At 43.1% G+C, this 22554-nt stretch overlaps 1 protein-coding gene across 3 annotated transcripts in view; it reads right to left on the reverse strand.

Moving 5' to 3' along the window:
• Window positions 1-22554, reverse strand: part of LOC128685362 (transient receptor potential protein-like) — an 83057-nt gene that overhangs the window by 49585 nt on the left and 10918 nt on the right. For all 3 annotated transcript variants that reach the window (XM_053771855.2, XM_053771854.2, XM_053771853.2), the window contains exons 2-3: window positions 10754-10910; window positions 9809-9904 (exon numbers count right to left, since the gene is read on the reverse strand). In XM_053771855.2, the coding sequence (XP_053627830.2) occupies window positions 9809-9904; window positions 10754-10894 (237 nt within the window). In that variant the 5' untranslated portion in view covers window positions 10895-10910. The remainder of the gene's footprint in view (window positions 1-9808; window positions 9905-10753; window positions 10911-22554) is intronic.

A 22554-nucleotide genomic window follows, 5' to 3' on the forward strand; every position in this document is an offset into this window, starting at 1 on the left:
CGAGTAATATAACAAAGAATGTACAAGGTAACGGTGGCGCCTTTGGCGTTAGTCAACATAAAGGGAAAAGGGGTGTGGTGGTCCCTCGAGGAAAGCCACCGTTAGCAAAGTTAGGTGTATAACCATAAATGTTAATGGTATGAAAAATAACAGAAGGCAAGTGCAGGTACATGAGTGGTTGCATCGCTTTGCAGTAGATGTATGTTTCGTGCAAGAACATAACCATAAAGTTGGAAGTTCGTTTGCGATAGATGGTTATGATGTTTATATGGCTCACTCGAGTCGTTTGAAAGGTGGTGTAGCTGTGTTAATAAAAGCGACCAGCCCGTTCGTGATGAAACATTGGGAGGAAGGGGGGGGGGGTCGCGTGGTACGCGTCATAGGTGAGTGGGGTACTCAACGGGTGGGTTTTGTAGGAGTATATGGGCCAGCTGAACATGATGTTAATATTAAAAATACTTTTGTTAACGACGTTCTTGTGTACTATTTGAGATCTCTGCCTGATATAACAGTAGTTGGTGGCGACTGGAACTGTGTGGTGCGCCGTAAAGACGTAGAACCGAGGGGGGCGGGTTATTGTTCGATTATTTTGGGTGATTTGTTGTCTGGGCTGGGGTTGGTGGATGTAAGTGGAAGCAGTGACTTAGGGATTGAGCACACCTTCGTGCGTAAGGACTATGCTGCGCGCTTAGACAGGGTATATGTGTCTCGGCGCGTAGTTGTAACCAAAGTGCGTGTGTTAGATGTGTATTTCTCCGACCATCGCGGTGTTCTCGTAGAGCTCGACTGGAGAGGTCTCCCGACTCGTTTTAAAGGATATTGGAAGTTAAATACTCGTTTACTTCAAAGTGATGAAGATAAGACACTCTTCACGCACTTATGGACGTCTATGGGAGTAGACTCCTTGGAAGGTAGTGATTTAGTGCGACAATGGGACGAGGTTATGAAGCCTCGTATTAAGGATTTTTATGTACATCGGGGTAAGGAGGCCTCTCGATTGGAGTATGGATTTTTGAGGTACCTGGAGGGTTCTTTACAGCACTGTTATGCGCAAGGGGAGGTATCTGGAATTTACCCTGTGGACGAGATTGACAATCTAAAAGATCACATCCAGAAGCTGAAAAATACGGTTTTTGATGGGGCGCGTATTTCGAGTGGAGCTGAGGAGGCTGTGTGGGGTGATAAGCCGTCCGCTTGTGTCTTACGTAGTCAGACACAAAGGAGGAAGGCGACCGAAATCGTGAGTTTAGTGGTTCAGGATGGCGTTGAAGGGTATAGTGAGGGTCAGGTTGTAACAACAACTGAAGGAATAAGCTATTACGTTGATAAATGGTTTAATATCAAAATGCTAAATAAAGAAGTAAGCGTGGATGCAATACGGGAATTGGGGCAGAATGTACGATGTGAGTTGAATGATAATGATCGCTTTCTCATGGGTGGGCCTATAACTGAAGCTGAGGTGTGGGTGGCTTTGCAGGGAATGTGCAAGGGTAAGGCGCCAGGTATTGATGGCATTCCATGTGAATTTTATATTCAACATTGGGAGGTCATACGGACTTTTCTGGTACGTTTACTCAATGCGATGAAGGAGGGTGGTCGTTTAGGTATGTCTCAGAGTACGGCGGTTTTGGTGTTAGTTAAAAAATGTGACGTACCCGTATCACTCAAGGATTACCGACCAATATCACTAATGTGTAGTGATTATAAATTATATGCAAAAATTTTAATGAATAGGATTAAGAAAGTGTTTGACAAGGTAATACATAAGGGTCAGTTCGGCGTGCCAGGTAGGACAATGTATGATGGTCATGGGCATATCAGGGAGTTTGTCGAGGAATGCGGAACGAGGGGCGGGGGTGGTGTTTTGGCTTTAGACTGGCAAGCTGCTTTTGATAGTGTAGAAAGGGATGTGCTGTGGAAGTTTATGAGATGGCAGGGGTTTGGTAATGAGATCATCATGTGGGCTCGCTCTTTGTATAATGGTGCTGGGTTTAGAGTACAAATTAATGGGAAGTTAGGAGACTTAGTCAAATTGAATAGAGGCATTCGACAGGGATGCCCTATGTCTCAAATGCTCTTTGCTTGCATGCAGGACCCTTTTTATTGGACAGTTTGTGGGCGGGGTGTAGATTCGTCGTGGGGTTCGAGTAGTGATCGACCTGCCATAGTTGGTTATGTAGATGATACAACTGTCCTAGTACGTACGAGGGAGCAGTTGAGCCGTGTAGGAAGATTTGTAGATATATTTGGTAGAGCAACAGGAATGCGAGTTAATAAAGAAAAATCAAAGATTATGAAGTTGGGAGATTGGGCGAGAGAGGAGGTAGGTGTAGAGACGTGGACGGTGATTGACTGTGTTACTATATGTGGTATACAGTATATGAGAGAGGTTGATGAGACGAGGGCATGTAATTCGGGGAGGGTGGTAAATAACGAACGAACGAAAGTTCAGGTAAGATCCCAAATGGGATGAGCGGGGAAGACGGGACAGACGAAGAATAGTGCTGGAGAGGAGTGTTCTTAGTCGTAGAAATAGAGCCAGGGCTTAACCCAGCAGCAAAGGCGATCGTGGGACAGATATTGAAAAGAGAAATTCCGGTTCTTCTGTTGGGACTCCGGTGGGGTGAGCTGGGAGTAAGGGACTTGCGACCTTTAGAGCTAGAGAGGAGTGCAGAACTGAGTCATGTCTTAACCCAAAAAAGCTAAGGCGAACGTGGGTCAGAGAATGGTACCTGTCTTAGAAGGTACCTGTCAGCGGATCCAAGGTTATTTGTAAGTAGGGTTAGGAGCAGGATCATGCAAGGAGTAGAAAAGGTTGTGTTGGTTTGTGGGTCTGCGAATGTCTTCGTCAAGGAGAGAGGTCCAGTAGTCATGTCGTGTCTCAAGTTTGTCTATCTGTCTGTCACTGAGATTCTTCCAGTACACATTCAGCGCAGGGACGTCTAACTGGGCATGGAGAGACTCGCTTGTGGCGAAGTCCTCCCATCTGACATCAAGCACCCAGCGCAGCGCCTTGTTCTGGACACGCTGCAGTTTAAGTAAGTTTGTTTTTGCTGCAAGAGAGAGGGCTAGAGGAGAGTAAGTTATTAGAGGACGTATTAGGGATTTGTAGAGGTGTAGTTTGGTGCGTTGAGAGGCATGTTTCAGCTTGTAGAGGCCCGCAAGGGCCTTACTAGCTATTGCATGCCTTGAGTGAATGTGTCCGTGTAAACGAAGAAGGTAGTCAAGATTAACGCCAAGGACAGTGACAGATTGTGTGATAGGGAAGTAAGTGCGGGTGTCAGCTGTTCTGAGTTCGACAGGTAATGGAGGATCACGTTTCCTGTAGTTAAAATACGTAATGCTGGATTTTGCTGCATTGGTTTTGATCCTCCATTTTTGTTCCCAGATGGCTATCCTGTCAACCTCATTTTGTGTTTTGTGTGTGAGTGTATCTATATTGGCATGAGTGATAAGTTGTGTAATGTCGTCTGCATAGGCTAGTGTGATGGAGTTGTGGTATATAGGTGTTGGAATGTCGTTAGTGTATAAAATGTAGAGGGTAGGGGAAAGGACAGATCCCTGGGGTACTCCAGCATTTAGTGTGAAGTAGTCAGAGTAACAGCCTTGGAATTTGATTCTCATGGTACGGCCGTCTAGGAAGTTGCAGAGGAGTTTACGAGTATTGAGAGGCAGGTTGAAGTTAGTGCAGAGTTTGTATTTGAGCCCCTCGTGCCACACAGTGTCAAAAGCTTTTTCAACGTCTTTTGCAACCAGGGCTGTCCTGTTTCTTTGTTTTGTGTTTATGTGGATGTAGTTGAGAATGATGTTAATGGCATCCTGTGTGGATCTGTGTGTTCTGAAGCCAAACTGGCCATCTGAAAGTAGAGAATTATGTTCCAGGTATCTGCGAAGGCGATGATTAATGAGTTTTTCAAAGAGCTTTCCTAAAGTTTCGAGGAGGCTGATAGGGCGATAGTTTCTAGGGTCAGAGTGGTCTTTATTGGGTTTAGGAAGGAGGATAGCAGTAGCAGCTTTGAAGAGGGAAGGGAAGTATCCAGAGGCAAGGGAGGCATTGAGGAGGTTTGTGTAGGCAGTAATGATAGAGTCAGGAAGGTGTTTCAGGATAATATGGTTTAGGCCAGAGGCACCAGGAGCCTTTGGAGGAAGGTGTCTGAGGAGAGTTTTAATGTCTGTGTTGGTGAAAGGAGTGTCGAGTTCTTGGGAGGAGGTAAGAGTGTCTAGATGTATGTGGCTGTCTGGTGTTGTTTCTTGTGTGTGTGCAGTGTTCCAGTGTTCTATGTTCTGAATGTGTTGAATAACGTTAGGGTGGGGTGGGTGAGCGTGGAAGATGTTCTCCCAGATGTGTTTGAAGATGTTGGTAGCAGCCTGTGGGTCTGAGATGTGTGTGTTGTTGTGGGTGATGTGTTTGAATTTGTTGGTGGGAGTAGTGCCTCTGATTTTTTTGATAAAGTTCCAGAAGGCTTTAGTGTTTTTAACACGCTGCCTGTCCGCTTGTTGTATTAGTCGTGACCAGTGATTGTTGTGGTCTTGGTCTAGGCTGTGTAAAATGTTGTTTCTAAGGTAAGTGAGATCTAATCGGACTTGATTAAATCTATGTGTGTTGTAGAGGAAGCGGTTGTGGTAGCAGATAATTAGTCTTCTTGTTCTGAGTGACGGTTTGAAGGAATAACGAGTGGTGTGAGTTTTCTTTGGTATTGCGATGTTGGCTGCTTGTGTAATGGTGTCCTGGATGAGATCAAGTTGAGTATCGATGTCAGAGATAGGTTTGTTGTTGTAGTCATAGGTGAGGTTAATATTGTCTATGTGTTGTTTGAAAGTATCCCAGTCAGCGTTCTTGTAGGAGAATGAAGGTGTGGTTGGAATGAGGATAGGGTTGGAGGAGATGTGTAAGATGACTGGGATGTGATCAGAGCCTGTAATAGGGCCAGGTGAGATGTAGTGTTGAAATAGAGAACTGGCTCGGTTTGCCAGAATGATGTCTGGATTGCCTTGGCCCGTGTGGTTGAAGAAGGTATTGAAGTCTGGGCCAAGATGAATTAGGTGTTTATGGTTTGTGAAGTTGAGTAATTGGTGACCAAGTTGGTTGTTACTGGTGTGATGAAAGGCAGTGTGTTTGGCATTCATGTCAGCTAGTAGGTAAGTTGGTGTGTTGGTGTAGTTGAAGACTAAGGAGAGGTCGTGTATGTTGAGAGTAGTGTTTGGGCGAGCATAGGTGGTGAAAAAGATAAAGGGGCCAAGGTGGGTGTGTATTCTGACCGCAAGACAGTGTTGGTGAATAAAAGGGATTGGGAGAAATTCATGTTTTATGTTGGAATTGACAAGGATGGCAACCCCATCGTGGGGATCATAGGGGGACTGTAGTGCAGTATAACCATAATGGCGGATACATTGAGGGGCTTTGAGGCAGGTACTGTTTAGCAAAACAATATCTGGCCTCTCTGCTTCAAGGAGCTCGGCCAGTAGGTGTCTAATTGTAAAGTAAGAACGTACGTTGAACTGAATCGCCTTAAACGTGATTTAATGGTTTCGTCTTAGCAAAGTTAATGTCGGGGGAGGAGTTTGGATTAAAGCCCGTGATAGTGGTGCCATCAGTGGATGTGTGTTTGTAGGTGCTACGGACCCGTTTCCTGGAGGGGGAGGAAGAGATGGATCTGTTTTTATGTTCTTTGGTCTGTCCGTTAGAAGTTGGGGTAGGTTTAGGTTTGAGTGGATTTTGTCTGGAGGAGGTGGAGTTGGACCTGGATGAGGTTTTGGTTGTGGTGGAGTGGGCGAAGGTGGATGCAGAGGAAGTGGAAGTTTTGGTAAGCTGTGAGGAAGTGGAAGCTTTGGAAGGGGATGAAGTGGGTAAGGAAGTGGGGGGAGGGGTGGTCGTAGCAGTAGCAGTAGGGGTGTTGGTGGGAGGTGTAGAAGTAGTGAAGAGAGGTAGTGGAGGAGGAGAGCTGGTGGGAGTAGGAAGTGGGGGGGTGGGAGAGAGGAAGGAGGGAGAGGTTGTAGGAGGCTTGGAAGAGAAGCAGGAAGGAGGGATAATTAAAGAGGGAAGATTGTTAGCAGACAAGATTAGGTTAAGGACATGTGAGTAGTCTGATTGGTAAGCTTGTGAGATTACCATCGCAGAGTGGGCAGCAGTGGCAAGTTGACAGTTAGTTTTGTAGTCTAGTGTGGGTGTAGAAGGAGAAGTGCTTGTAGTCTGTGTGTTGGTGTTTGATGTGTGTAGAGTAGAAGAGGTAGACCAAGTGCGTGGGGAGGCCCAGGCATTGGGGGTAGGGGAGGGAGGTGTGGAAGGGGAGGGAGGTAAGGAAGGGGAGGGAGGGGCAGGGAAGGGGTTGGGTAGGGAGGGAGGTTGGTTTGCTCTGAGGGAGGAGAGAATGTGCTTTCTAGAAGGGCAGGAATTTGCAACTGCAGTGTGTGACCCGCCACAGTTAGAACATTTAAGGGGGAGGTTGCAAGTATTCCAGAAGTGGCCAGTTGCTGAACATCTGGAGCAGACTTGTGTAGATGTGCATGTGTTTTTGTCGTGGCCGAATTTGTAGCATTTAAGACATTGTGTGATTGGGTGGAAGTTCTGAGTGAAGAGAGCGTTTGGAGGAATGCGGATGGTCTTGGCAAAGATTCCTTGACTGAAGAGTGTAGAGGCGTCAGCAGGAGTAGAACAGCGTATTTTGAGAATGGTAGAGTTTTCTGGTCTGTAAATATCGTCAACAGAGACTTTGTTCTTAGTACTGATATCTTTTATTAAGTCTTCTTTGTCTGTGTCATAGGCTGTCAGGAGAGAGTAGTCTACGTGTTTAGCAATGACTGTGCTTTTGGCACGGTGCTCAGGAGTCCAAATAATGGTGAAGCCTGCGTTGAGAAGTTTTTGTCTGGTATCGCTTGAGGTGTACGCTTCGTAGGAATGTTTGTCAAGAAGGAGTTTGAAGCCTGAGTTGGTTTTGAAGACTTTAAGTTGAGGTGCACCAGTGATCTGATATAATAAATTTTCCGGACAGATAGTGGCATCAGGATTAGAAAATTTGAGGTTTAGCGAGAAGGAATTGGATTTAGTAGAAGCAGAGGCAGGTGTGGGAGGTTGGGGGAGAGTGGAAGGGGGGTGGGAGGTGGAAGGCAACGAAGGCATCGTCTAATTACGAAAAGATGTAATTGGAGGTGACAATCGGCCAAACAGTGAGAGTACTCAGCTAGGCAAGTACGTGTAAGTAGACACACGTACTTGCCTGGCGCAGGACACTGAGGAGGTGAACTGTAGCTTGATGGAGCACTGTATATCCTGAGTGGTGGCGAGACTGGCTGTATGGCGTGCAGTCAACAGGCGAAGAGAATTCAGGCAGCAAGAGGCTTCCTGCCCTTCGGTCGGCAACCACCGACGCACCAATCCTGATGGTGGAGAGGAAGACGAAGGTCCAGCAAGCACTACTCAAAGCACTACTCAACACGGGGTAATTTCGAGAGAGGCGAGATCGTCGATGTGTTAGGTAAGCACACGTCACCACTCGAGCTAAGTCGCTTGATCGCTTCTCACTGTCGAAGTGTTCTCAGGTGGTAAATAATGTTTTGAGGCGTTTAAATAGTCTAAGGCCACGACATTTAACCCTACACCAGCGAGCGATAGTAATTAATGTTCTTCTTTATAGTAAAGTTTGGCACGTTGCTGCGCTGTATCCACTAATAAAGGGGGATATCAAACATCTTTTAAATAGAGTTTATAGATTTCTGTGGGGTTCAGGGTGCGACTGGCTCACAAGAGCGGTGGTAGAGACACCAATGTGTCAAGGAGGGTTAGGTCTTGTTCCTTTAAGAGACCGAGTCATTGCTTGTTACGTGAAACGTCGTTTTCTCCGACTGGGTGGCAGGCATGGTGGTTTAACAGAAATGTATCGTGACCTGCGCAGGTGGTGGAGACGGGCAGATGTAATCAAGTGCGATACGATGCTACGTGTGTTACTGTGCATGCGAGACGTGCGGAGTGTTAAATTGAGTACTTTGGAAAGAGTGGGTATGGTGAAAGTTGAGGTGAGAGTTCAAGGAATGTTCCCCATGTACGCGTGGTGTGATATATGGAAGCGAGTTCATCAGTTACATCTCCTTCCTCGAGTACGCGAAGTGGTTTTTAAATTTTTGCACGGGATTCTGCCGTCCAAGGTGGTGTTGTCTAATCGGCGTGTAGAGGAGGACCGGAGTTGTTCAGTGTGCGGGGAGGACGAATCAGCGTTTCACGTTGTGTATTTCTGTGAAAATTTAGGTATAGTACGTGCGTGGTTAAGCAGGGTTTTACGAATGGTAGGGGGGGGGAGGTTTGTCTGTAATTAGGGCGTTGAGTTTTGATGTGGGTGGGGTCGACATCTGTGTACAACGTGCAGTGTCGTATGTCGTAGCCGATTATATATATGTGTCATGGGCTATGAGACATGTTGAAGGTCATAGCAGAATCCGGGTTTTAGCGGGAACAATTCTTAGAACTAAGTGTAGAAATCAGTTAGTATATGAGGGGAGATGGGAGAAAGATTTCCCGTCTGCATACAGAGCGTTAGAGTTAAAGGATTTGAGATAATTTGTGTTTGTTCAGTGGGTAATCTTACGGGCTGGTCAGCTGCGTTTAATTGTATGTATGTCTCTAATGTTGTATATATGTCTCCAATGTTGTATATATGTCTCCAATGTTGTATGTATGTCACCAATGTGATGCCCTTTTTATTCTTGTATACCAATCATTGGTATTTGTATAGACGTGTTTTCCTATTACATGTAATATATGATATTGCATGTAATTGGATGTTTTCGTCGTCGATCCATTAATACCTATGTCTACGTTGACGTGTATGAGTGTGCTTGTGTGTGTGTTATTGTGTGTGTTGGTTTTTTAACACGTTATTATGCAGTCTATATACTTACCCAAGTGTGCTTGCCATTTGTATATACACCAAGTTAGACATGTTCTTTAATAATGTATAATGTGTTGTGTCTGAGTATAAAACCATCGTCAATACTTTGTGTGTAGGTGTATTACCATTATATTGTACAGCAACGTTTTGTCGTGGATCTTGTTAATGTAATTTGACTATAGGAAATACTTTCTAATCCAATGTTAGAAATCAAACTGTTCTATATTTACATAATGTATTTATTGCACTTGCAGTTTGTTTTGTAAGCCGTGAGGCAGTTATATCCTTTACCATTACAAGTTTAGGAAACAGATGTATCATTGTGTTTTATGCTTCATATTCTTAAGTGTCATAAGATTCATACTTTTGGATATGCATTATAGATGTGTTAGGGAAGGGGGGGTTCTGTCTAGGGAAGGGGGGGTTTTAGTTTGCAGGGCTACGGTATGTAACATACTGTGCCCTTTTGAGTTTGTACTTTATGACGTTCAGTCATAGTAGAGAATATCTTGTTTTACTTTTGTTGTCGTTAGTACGGTATCAATTCTCTCCTTACTTTGGTTACTGTTGGTGTTTTCATTAGATAATTTTTGTTACATGATGTATAATTATATCTGTATGTGATATTATATGGCCATGGAAAGTTTATTACATTTGTTGGCAGATAAAGCCTGTTTGTTATTTATTATGTGCTGTGATGTACTTTTAAATAAAATAAAATGCATTGGGGATGAGGGACAGTTTGTGTTAGCACAAAGTTAAATGTCTGTGTGCTTTGTTAATGAAATTTATAATTCTGTGTAAGACCTGATAATGTGTTCTTTTATCTATTTAATGTATTGTATTGTTTTAAATAAAATATAAAAAAAATGCTATTGTGTCACGTTAAGTCTAGCAGCTAGAAACCCAGAGAGGTGAAATGTACTTACATACAGGTCCCCTGGCTTGTGTATGTTCTCCTCGTGAACCAACAGAGCCTCCACGCCCTCCACGTACTCCTCGGAGATGGCGAAGAGCAGAGCGTCCTGTTAGGGTGGTATGATTAATGGTTTAAAAAACCGACAAGTTGAAGATTGAGACACAAGACTGATGGACTGAACACATCGACTCCAGGCTGAGGGACTGATTACCTCAAACTCCTCCTCTCCTTACACCTTTCTGCTTTGTATTGGACTGATGAAGCCACTGTGTGGCGAAACGTTTCCTCAACAAAGATTCCCATATGTTGCATAAGTGTCTCAATCTTCAATCTGTTAGGGTGGTACACGACCGGCACTCAGTCAGAGACACTTTGTACCACACGACCAATAGCAAGAAGATATAATCATAGTATTGAAGATATATACTCACATAGTATTGGAGAGATATAGTCATAGTATTGTTAAATTAGACACATGTGCAACTCTTGGGTATCTTTATTGAGGAAACGTTTCGCCACACAGTGGCTTCACCAGTCCATACAAAGGATAAACTTGAAAAACAGGAGGAGAATGAGGTAATCATCCCTCAACCTTGAGTCGATGTGGTCAGTCCATCAGTCTATTCTAGATTGATGGACTGACCACATCGACTCAAGGTTGAGGGACTGATTACCTCGTTCTCCTTCTGTTCTTCAGGTTTATCCTTTGTATGGACTGATGAAGCCACCGTGTGGCAAAACGTTTCCTCAATAAAGATACCCAAGAGTTGCACATGTGCCTAATTTAACAACGTGTCGGTTCTTCGAACCATTCATCTACAGTCATAGTATTGGAGAGATATAATCATAGTATTGGAGAGATATGGTCATAGTATTGAAGATATATAATCACATAGTATTGAAGAGATATATAGTCACATATTTAAATAGCATAACTCATGTGGTGTTTCCATACTCTGGACTCTATGTTCTCCTTCAGTAACATTTCTATCATATCCATGTTCTCGTTCTCGATGGAGATAATGAGAGCCGAGCGTCCCAGTGGGTCCAGACAATTAATGTTGAAGCTTCCTTCCTTCTTCTCGTTTTCTCTCATCCCCTTCTTGATGATGCTGCTCGGAAAGAGAAAGAATGAGTGAGAGGGACAGAGACAGGGATTATTATGCTCCTCATACCCATTGTTGGAACTTATTCGGTCCGAGAAGTCCCATCGGGGAAAAACACACCGTTCGAGGGCCCTTACACCCACCCAAAACACAAACACACTCACCCGGGTTGACGAAGGTGGTTGGAAGGTATTTCTTAATTGATAGATTTACTCTTCAGGGAAGAAGTAGGTAGTTTATACTGTTAGTACACTAATATTAGGGTTATTGAGGCAACTGTAGATAATAATAATGTAGACCTAAGACCTTAACATAGGTAGTAATAGGCCAAATGTAGGCAAACACTAGGTTAAGTTAGCTAGGGAGAACTGGCAGCCCAAGTTTGAACGACGAAGCGCGGGTCTCGAAGACGCCAGAGCTTTCTTCTAAGACCAGACACCATCTGAACAACACGTGCCATGATCAGCAGGCGGCGCCCCCACGTGTCTTCACATATGAGACCTGGGGAAATCTGGTGGAGGCACCTTGATGTACTGTAGATGACCTCCTCCGTCAGGCCCATACAGTAAGACAAGACCTCCACTTTTTCTTAGGATCCTGGCCAGTGTCTGGGGAAAGTTGCGAGTGAGTTGAGCTGTAGGCCTTTGTGCAGCCGGCAGTTCATGACCAGTACGTGAATTTGTCTCTTGTCAGCCTAGAAGCTAGTGTCACTTTCTGCATAGTTATTCTAGGGGATTCACCCCCCTTGGAAATAGGAATTTCTGAGGGGCAGGCAGGTCACTAATAACGATTGAATATTGCAGGAACTAAGGCTCCCGGTTGCATGTGGTTTCTGAGGGGGAAGTCCAAAGGGGCTAAGCTTAGAGAGGTTGAAGACCAGAATAGATTCTACATCACCAAGTAAGTTAATCCTTTAAATGTGCATGCAGGCAAGATTTCTTGCAACATCAGTCATTTATGAAAATCTGTCCTATAAGCCACTTGTGAGGCTGAGGTACCGACCTCAGAGCTCGGTGTCAACAGAGCTTGCCAGGGTAGGGGACTCACTTGGAGGCAGTCCAGACAAATTTTCACAAGTGGTCCTTTGAACCGTGATGTGGAATAGCTAGGTTAAAATTAACATAGCTAGGCCACAGTTAGGAACCAGTTTAACAGAGTTAGGTTAAGTTAGCACCCAGGCCCAGAGTTAACACAGAGGCTAGGCCAAGCTGACTATACACAGAAGTTATTATTTGCAGTAATTTACAGGCAGGCCAGGTAGGCTAGAGAAGCTTGTGAATTTAATTATTTACAGTGATTACAAGTAAACCAGAGTAGGAGACTTGTGTGTTAATTACAGTAGATTTGCAAGGTAGCCACAGTTAGGCTAGGCTTGTGCAATATTTACAACAGTTATAGTAGCTAGGACAGATTTAACCTAGTTATTATTTACAGGGAGTTCTAAAGCCAGGTTTAAGCTATAGCACACTAGTTAGGTTAGGATTTACCTTATCCAACCATCCATGCTAGACTGAGTAAGCTGGGCACAGTTAGGCCAAGCTGTTTACACACATTTTTTATTTACTGTTTCACAAGTTGAACTGTTGAATTTATTTGTGCTGACCAAGTGATTTTAATTTGTATACTGCATTTTATTCTGTGATTTTCATTGTCTTTGATTCATTTTTTAATGTGGGATTTGTGACTTGTACCACAGACTAGGTTAAGTCCTGTAATTATTTGCTGACATTGTACAGGAAATTGCTAGGTTAAGCTTTCACATCGATACACATTTTGATTGGGATTTGAGAGCTAACAGTGTACATTTCGATTCAGAGTGGAGTCAATATAATAAAGGGAGTTGTTAAGCTTGTTGAGGAGCCTTGAGACTCGTTCATTCTTGCCTAACGCCGTTTGTGCTGTGGTGTGGACTGAGTAAAGTACAATTAGTGTCACACTCCTAATTAAACCTCGACAATGGCAGATGGGAGTTCAGAAGAGTCTGGTTCAGTGTTAGCAAAATTAAAACGATCAGTGGCGGCATACAAAGGGCATGTGAACAGAATGCGCAACAGGTGCAAGGCTACTTGCCAACGCAGTAAAGTAGACTGCGATGATTTGCAAGACTGCTTGAAGCGTTTGGGGGAAAAATGGGAAGCCTACGAACAAGCATTCTCAGCATGAGCTACAGGCTATTGAGGATGGTGAACCCCAGGATAGTCTTCGGCAGGCTCAGGATGAATTCACTAAGGATGATGTAGATTGTCAACAGGAGATGAATACGTGCAAAGATAAGTTAAGTACATTAAAGGCTAGTATTCCAAGGGTGGTGTCGAACACCGCAGGTACCACAAACAGCCACACACCTGTCAATATGTTGCCCAGGTTGACCCAGTTGAATTTACCGACATTTGACGGAACCCTAACTGAGTACATTGCTTTCTGGGATCAGTTCCCCTCAAGGAAGGTTCCTTGATGTTGGTGAGGGGCTCTTGATTTAGGGAATTGGATCTGTGCTCCAGTTCCCCGAATTAAGCCTGAATGCCTTCCACATTCCCCCCCCCCCAGGCGCTGTATAATCCTCCGGGTTTAGCGCTTCCCCCTTGATTATAATAATAATAATCTGGGATCAGTTTAAAGCCCAGATAGATGACAGGAACGATTTGTCAGATGCCGTCAAATTGCAGTATTTGCGGTCACAGCTCAAGCCTTAGACTTGGTCTGGCACTACCAGATTACTGACACTAATTACCAACATGCCAAAGACCAATTAGAAGACATGTTTGGCAACACTGAAGAGATAAAAGTGGCCATACTTTATCGGTTGTTGGATCTAGAGGCTTGCCGACATGACCGTCAAAGCCTAGAGAATTCCGTATTGAAATTATGAGCTTGACAAATAGTTTCAGAGATTTGCATGATGAGGATGATTCAGAATGGGTCCTTAGCCAGGTGATTCAGAGGAAACTGGCTAGCACTACAGTGCATGAGTTACACTTAAAATATCGGACGAATAGGTTCACGATACAACAAATTGTTGAGGGGTTGGGAGATCTCGTTTCTCATTTGAGTATAGGTGTGAGAGAAGAGTCACCACCATCACCACATAAAAACTCAGACAGTTACTCAAAGATCTCTGCGTGAGTCTCAGCCTGAAATCTGAAAGATAGAGAGATGCCCTCTGAATGTCACATACAAGGCTATAAATTATTCCACACTGACAGGGTCAACAGGAAAGGTGGTGGAGTAGCAATGTATGTCAGAGACAGTTTAAATTGTTGTGTTAGACAAGATATTAAATTAGAAGCATCAGCCACTGAATCTGTTTGGTTACAGCTTCTCGAGGGCCGAGAAAAACTAATTTTGGGTGTGATTTACAGGGCCCCAAATCTTGATAGGGAGTGCAGTAAACTTCTATGGGACGAAATTCGTAAGGCATCTACATACGAAAATGTTGTGCTAATGGGAGATTTCAACTATAGACAGATTGACTGGAGCAATTTGACAGGAAATTTAGAGTCAGGTGACTTTCTTGATACGATCCAGGATTGTTTTTTAAAACAGTTTGTGACAGAGCCTACTAGGGGAAATAACCTCCTTGACTTGGTTCTTGCCAGTAGGGAAACACTAATTAATAATCTTGAGGTTAATGATGAGCTTGGGGAAAGTGATCACAAATCACTCAGTTTTAATATATCATGGAATTCCCCTAATAATGGCAATCAAGTCTCCGTCCCTGACTTTCGCTTGGCTGATTTCATAGGACTGAAAAATTACTTAGGTGGGCTGAACTGGAATGACCTGACTAAGGGTCAGGTAGGTGGTGATGGTTGCCGATATGATGCTTTCCAGGGCATAGTTCTAGCTGCTCAGTCAAATTATGTTCCAAATAGGGAAATCAGATCAAACAAAAATGATCCTAAATGGATGAACAATAGATTAAAATATCTGATTGGTCAAAAGAGAGGCATATATAGGCAAATCAAAAGAGGAGAGGGGCAATTAAGAAATCGATATATTCAGTTAAAGAGAGAAATAAAAAAGGGAATTAGAAAAGCAAAAAGAGATTATGAGGTTAAAGTTGCAAGAGAATCGAAGACTAACCCAAAAGGATTCTTTCAGGTATACAGAAGTAAGATCAGGGACAAGATAGGCCCACTCAAAAGTTCCTCGGGTCAGCTCACTGACAGTGATAAGGAAATGTGTAGAATTTTTAACACATACTTCCTCTCAGTTTTTACACAAGAGGATACCAGCGATATTTCAGTAATGATAAATTATGTAGAACAGGACGATAATAAACTGTGCACGATTAGGGTCACAAGTGACATGGTCCTTAGGCAAATAGATAAATTAAAACCTAACAAATCCCCAGGCCCTGATGAACTGTATGCAAGGGTTCTAAAGGAATGTAAAGAGGAGCTTAGCACACCTTTGGCTAATCTTTTCAACATATCACTACAAACTGGCATGGTGCCAGATAAGTGGAAAATGGCAAATGTGATACCTATTTTCAAAACAGGTGACAGGTCCTTAGCTTCGAACTATAGACCAATAAGCCTAACCTCCATAGTGGGAAAATTTATGGAATCAATAATTGCCGAGGCAGTTCGTAGCCACCTTGAAAAGCATAAATTAATCAACGAATCTCAGCATGGTTTTACAAAGGGGCGTTCCTGCCCCTGGTGGCTAAAGCTCCCGCTTCACACACGGAGGGCCCGGGTTCGATTCCCGGCGGGTGGAAACATTTCGACACGTTTCCTTACACCTATTGTCCTGTTCACCTAGCAGCAAATAGGTACCTGGTGTTAGTCGACTGGTGTGGATCGCATCCTGGGGGACAAGATTAAGGACCCCAATGGAAATAAGTTAGACAGTCCTTGATGACGCACTGACTTTCTTGGGTTATCCTGGGTGGCTAACCCTCCGGGGTTAAAAATCCGAACGAAATCTTATCTTATCTTATCTTAACTTTTTTCACTAAGGTATTTGAGGAGGTAGATCATGGTAATGAATATGATATTGTGTATATGGACTTCAGTAAGGCTTTTGACAGGGTCCCACATCAGAGACTATTGAGGAAAATTAAGGCACATGGAATAGGAGGAGAAATTTTTTCCTGGATAGAGGCATGGTTGACAAATAGGCAGCAGAGAGTTTGCATAAATGGGGAGAAATCAGAGTGGGGAAGCGTTACGAGCGGTGTTCCACAGGGGTCAGTGTTGGGCCCCCTGCTGTTCACAATCTACATAAACGACATAGATGAGGGCATAAAGAGCGACATCGGCAAGTTTGCCGATGACACCAAAATAGGCCGTCGAATTCATTCTGACGAGGACATTCGAGCACTCCAGGAAGATTTGAATAGACTGATGCAGTGGTCGGAGAAGTGGCAGATGCAGTTTAATATAGACAAATGCAAAGTTCTAAATGTTAGACAGGACAATAACCATGCCACATATAAACTAAATAATGTAGATCTTAATATTACGGATTGCGAAAAAGATTTAGGAGTTCTGGTTAGCAGTAATCTGAAACCAAGACAACAGTGCATAAGTGTTCGCAATAAAGCTAATAGAATCCTTGGCTTCATATCAAGAAGCATAAATAATAGGAGTCCTCAGGTTGTTCTTCAACTCTATACATCCTTGGTTAGGCCTCATTTAGATTATGCTGCACAGTTTTGGTCACCGTATTACAGGATGGATATAAATTCTCTGGAAAATGTACAAAGGAGGATGACAAAGTTGATCCCATGTATCAGAAACCTTCCCTATGAGGATAGACTAAGGGCCCTGAATCTGCACTCTCTAGAAAGACGTAGAATTAAGGGGGATATGATTGAGGTGTATAAATGGAAGACAGGAATAAATAAAGGGGATGTAAATAGTGTGCTGAAAATATCTAGCCTAGACAGAACTCGCAGCAATGGTTTTAAGTTGGAAAAATTCAGATTCAGGAAGGATATAGGAAAGTACTGGTTTGGTAATAGAGTTGTGGATGAGTGGAACAAACTCCCGAGTACAGTTATAGAGGCCACAACGTTGTGTAGCTTTAAAAATAGGTTGGATAAATACATGAGTGGATGTGGGTGGGTGTGAGTTGGACCTGATAGCTTGTGCTACCAGGTCGGTTGCCGTGTTCCTCCCTTAAGTCAATGTGACCTGACCTGACTAGGTTGGGTGCATTGGCTTAAGCCGGTAGGAGACTTGGACCTGCCTCGCATGGGCCAGTAGGCCTTCTGCAGTGTTCCTTCGTTCTTATGTTCTTATGTTCTTAAATGGTAGCCAGCGTGATTAGTGGGAGTGAAGTCTCTAATCCGAGTGAGAATCACGGAGGTGCTGCCCTACCTACAGTCATGGCAAAGGTTGTGAATGGGCACAGGTCCGAAACAACCCGATTATTCTTTGACTCAGGAGCACAAGTATCCTTGATAACAAAGAAGTTGGTGGCTAAATTAAAGTTGAAGGCCACAAGGAAAGTTAGTATGATGTTGGGAGGGGATATAAGTCAGGCCCCACCCAAATCTTATGATGTGATGGATGTCACAGTCAAATTAGGTGGACATCGCAGAGACATTACAGCCTTGGTGGTAGAGACGTTACCCACGGCAATTACAGCTAGAGGTCTTGCTGCAGCAGCGATTGAAAGACCTTGACGTGAAGCTGGCAGACCAGGGAATTACCAATGACACAGAAATGTAGGTATCCTGGTGGAAGCCAATCAGATAGACGACTTCCTGTCTACACGACCGACGTTTAGGGAAGGAATTGGTTTATACAGATCCCCAGTAGGATACATCATAGGCGGCAGGATTCCACCTGAATTCCCTGCCACGCCAGATAGAGAAGAAGCTGTCCCCATGATAGCTGGGGGAGTAGTGATAATAAGTACCAGTATACACGATGAACCGCCAGGGAAGCTGAACCAGGTAGGGAGTGACGAACACTCGGCCACCCTGGAAAAACACTTTTACAGGGTATGTAAAGAGGGAGATAGATTGCCATTAAATCCAGAGAACCTCGTATCAGTGGGAGGAAAGGCTACCAGGACCATACCCCCGGCCGGGATTGAACCCGCGGTCATAGAGTCTCAATCCCGGCCGGGGGTATGGTTTATTTGCAATCGTGTCATTACGATTTCTTAAGTCAGGCTACCAGGAGCTTTATCAAGCCGTTATAAACAGTACATGGACACAGAGGGTATATATAGGCTCAGAGTGAGGTGCAATACTAGTGGTAGTAGTAGTAGTAGTAGTAGTAGTAGTAGTAGTAGTAGTAGTAGTAGTAGTAGTAGAAATAATACAATATGTAGAACAATTAACTTGCACGATATAAAGGATATTACTCTTGTGTAAGTTAATTGTTCTACATATTGTATTGCTTCTACTACTGCTACTACTACTACTACCACTAGTATTGCACCTCACTCTGAGCCTATATATACCCTCTGTGTCCATGTATTGTTTGTAATGGCTTGACAAAGCTCCTGGAGAGCGAAACGTTGCCACAATAAAATGTCACATTAGTTGCACTTGTCCTTTTACTTTACATATTGTCGGTAATTCTACCAACTTTATTACACTCATTCTTCTTCTAACAAGTGAATGTAATTTTAGAGTCTTCAATCTTTCTTCATAGGGAAGATTTCTAATGCTATGTATTAATTTAGTCATCCTACGCTGAATGTTTTCTAACGAATTTATATTCATTCTGTAATATGAAGACCAGAATTGAGCTGCATAATCCAGGTGAGGCCTTACTAATGATGTATAAAGCTGCAGTATGATCTCTGGACTTCTGTTGCTTACACTTCTTGATATAAATCCCAATTATCTATTTGCCTTATTACGTACGCTTAGGCATTGCTGTCTTGGTTTAAGGTTGCTGCTCACCATAACCCCCAAGTCCTTTTCGCAATCTGTATGGCTAAGTTCTACATTATTTAACTTATAAGCGCTAGGGTTATGGACGCTCCCGAGCTTCAGAACCTTGCATTTATCTACATTGAACTGCATCTGCCACTTTTCTGACCAAGAATAGAGTTTTAAAAGGGTTTTAAATTGTTCCAAGTAGATAGAAGTATTGGGAAGGGGGGTGGGGTGGCATTGTATGTCCGTGATCGCTTGAACTGTTGCATTAAAACGGGTATTAAGTGTGAAGTAACACATACAGAGTCTGTTTGGATAGAATTTTCAGAGGGGCATGAAAAATTGATTTTAGGTGTGATATACCATCCCCCAAACTTAGATAGGGACCAGGGGAGACTACTATGGGAGGAAATTGTTAAGGCCACAAGGCACGATAATGTAGTAATTCTAGGAGACTTTAACTTTAGTCATATTGATTAGAATTTCTTGACTGGGAATTTAGAATCATACGACTTCTTAGAAGTAGTTCAGGATTGTTTTTTGAAGCAGTTTGTGACAGAACCTACAAGGGGAAATAACCTGTTTGACTTAGTTCTGGCAAACAGTGAATCCCTTGTTAATAATTTAGAAATTTCAGAGGAACTGGGTGCTAGCGACCACAAATCAATTACATTTAGCATTGAATGGAAGTACGATAGTAGGGATAACTCAGTAACAGTCCCAGATTTTCGCTTAGCAGATTACGATGGGCTTAGAGAACACTTACCGTCTGTTGACTGGGGTAACGAAGAGAGCTGTCAATATGAAAATTTTGTATTGTTACTCGGCTATGTAGATGCCAACTAGCTAATTTTATTGAGAAATTTGGAATAACGATTTCCGTGGGATAACTTATCTACTTCAACTTTCAATATTGGTGTGTCTTACTTGTGGTGAAGTTTGGATAGGTTTTATAGCATTTCAATTTCAAATTTCAAATTTCAAAGTTTATTCTCTATAAGGATTACAATGCTGAGTTTACAGAAATTTGGTTATTGTTTGGTTTACATGTAGTAAAATTGTGATTACAGAGTGTACCACTAGAACGCTTAGCATGGCTAGGCATTTCGGGCATACTTAGTTTTATTCTTAATTGTAAAATATTACAAATTATGAGGTAAGTTGGTATTATGGCTAAGTGACTAAATACTAGTTTGTGAGTTTAGCAATGTGAATGCTTTTGTTTTGGCACAGTACATAGTTTCAGTATTGGAGTATCACAGGATTCATTATTTTAAGACTGAGATTAATATTTCTGTTTATGGTCAAATGAGTGAATGAGTGTAAGTGTGAACCACCAGGTGGTATTCGTGTAGTTAGTTGACGGGGTGTATCAGGGAGATAAGATGTTTTCTAATGGTAGTTTTGAAGGTGATGAATGTGTCTGCAGTTCTAGAGTTCTCAGGTAGGGTATTCCAGATTTTAGGGCCTTTGACATACATTGAATTTTTGTAAAGGTTTAGTCGGACACGGAGAATGTCGTAGAGATGTTTGTGTCTGGTGTTATGCCTGTGGGTTCTGTCACAACTATCAAGAAAGCGTTTTAGGTCAAGGTTGATATTAGAGTTTAAGGCCCTGTAGATGTAGATTGCACAGTAGTAAGTGTGGATGTACTGAACTGGGAGTAAGTTTAGATCTATGAAGAGTGGGGGGGGGGGGTGTTGCCAGGGATGGGATTTAGTGATTATTCTTACTGCAGCTTTTTGTTGGGTTATTATTGGCTTTAGGTGTGTTGCTGCAGTTGATCCCCAAGCACAAATAGCATAGGTGAGGTATGGATAAATAAGTGAGTGGTATAGTGTGAGAAGGGCATTTTGCGGCACGTAGTATCGTATCTTGGAGAGGATCCCAACCATTTTGGATACTTTTTTGGCTATATGCTGGATATGGGTGCTGAAATTCAGGTTGTTGTCAAGGTATAAGCCTAGGAATTTTCCCCCATTATTTCTGGTAATTAGGGTGTTGTCAATCTTAATGTTAATTTGTGCATCTCCTGCTCTGCTACCAAACATAATATAGTAGGTTTTGTCAGTGTTAAGCGTAAGTTTATTGGCTGTCATCCAAGTCGATATTTTAATCAGCTCCTCATTCACAATGGTGTTGAGGGTGGCAAGATTAGGGTGAGAGATGACATAAGTCGTGTCATCAGCAAAGAGAATGGGTTTCAGGTGTTGGGATACGTTTGGAAGGTCATTGATGTATATGAGGAAGAGCAGGGGACCAAGGACACTTCCCTGCGGAACTCCAGTATCAAGTGGCCGTGTTGCTGATGCTGTGTCTTTAATGGTGACGTACTGATACCTATTAGTAATGTAAGATTTGAAATAAGCAAGCGCATGGCCTCTTATACCGTAGTGATCAAGTTTGTGGAGTAGGATGTCGTGGTCTACTGTGGTTTTTAAACAGCTGTTAGATTGTAAATAAAGTTAGAAACCTTAACCTAACCTATACAACCCCGTGTAAAAGAAAGTATCTTTTTATTCATTACAAAATTTCTGAACGCACAAGGTATATAAACTGAGTGATGTACACTTATCATTACTGGGAGCGCTTGAGGTTCCTAAAACTGTATTCCCTGGAACGCAGGCGGGAGAGATACATGATTATATACACCTGGAAAATCCTAGAGGGACTAGTACCGAACTTGCACACGAAAATCACTCACTACGAAAGCAAAAGACTTGGCAGACGATGCAACATCTCCTCAATGAAAAGCAGGGGTGTCACTAGCACGTTAAGAGACCATACAATAAGTGTCAGGGGCCCGAGACTGTTCAACTGCCTCCCAGCACACATAAGGGGGATTACCAACAGACCCCTGGCAGTCTTCAAGCTGGCACTGGACAAGCACCTAAAGTCGGTTCCTGACCAGCCGGGCTGTGGCTCGCACGTTGGTTTGCGTGCAGCCAGCAGGAACAGCCTGGTTGATCAAGCTCTGATCCACCATGAGGCCTGGTCACAGACCGGGCCGCGGGGGCGTTGACCCCCGGAACTCTCTCCAGGTAAATATAAACGCATATACTGACGGGTTACTTTAGTCCCTAATTTATGTATTCAAGTGTTGTTGATTGGTGGTGTACAGGTGAACTGCAGCCTTAATGACCCTTGAACAGTAGATAGGCTTTAAACCTAGCAAACTACTTTCACACATTCAGTTATATACTTGTAATTAACTTCACACTTGTTGAACTGTATGTTCTTTCCTAACAATATAGAAAAAAAATACGAAATGAAGATGAATAATATTTTTATGTAATACTCCCAGCCTGTTGACCACCTGGTCTAATGACCTCTAAAAAGGTCGATGGTCGTTAAGCTGAATAAATTAAGAAAACAGTCGTGTGCCTCACTGATCGAGTGGGATTCCGACCCATGGCGATCCAGTTCTTATTAAGGCAGCATGTACAATGCAGGTATTAAATAATGAACATTTCCAACTAGGAATATTTCATTACACTAGAAATGTTACCACGAGCCCCACTGTGATCACAGATGTTGTGGGGTTTTACACATGAATCTCATACCAACATGGCTGTGGCAAACACTAGGTCAGGTGACTACAGTGCAGCACAGTAGCTGCCACGCCACAGCAACTTTTAGGGAAGGGTTCGTAGAGGATACTGGGGAATATGAGAAGTTTGGAAGTTTTGGAAAATATTATACCTATGCTTGAAGCTGTGGGTAAGATGTTTGTTGTCTTGGTCATATGTTGCATGTTATGCTAATTTTTCCTGCTTGCTATATTGGCCAGGTTGTGTTGAA

The sequence above is a fragment of the Cherax quadricarinatus genome, chromosome 8 (genome assembly GCF_038502225.1).
Source record: "Cherax quadricarinatus isolate ZL_2023a chromosome 8, ASM3850222v1, whole genome shotgun sequence".
In the NCBI taxonomy this organism is placed as follows: domain Eukaryota; kingdom Metazoa; phylum Arthropoda; class Malacostraca; order Decapoda; family Parastacidae; genus Cherax; species Cherax quadricarinatus.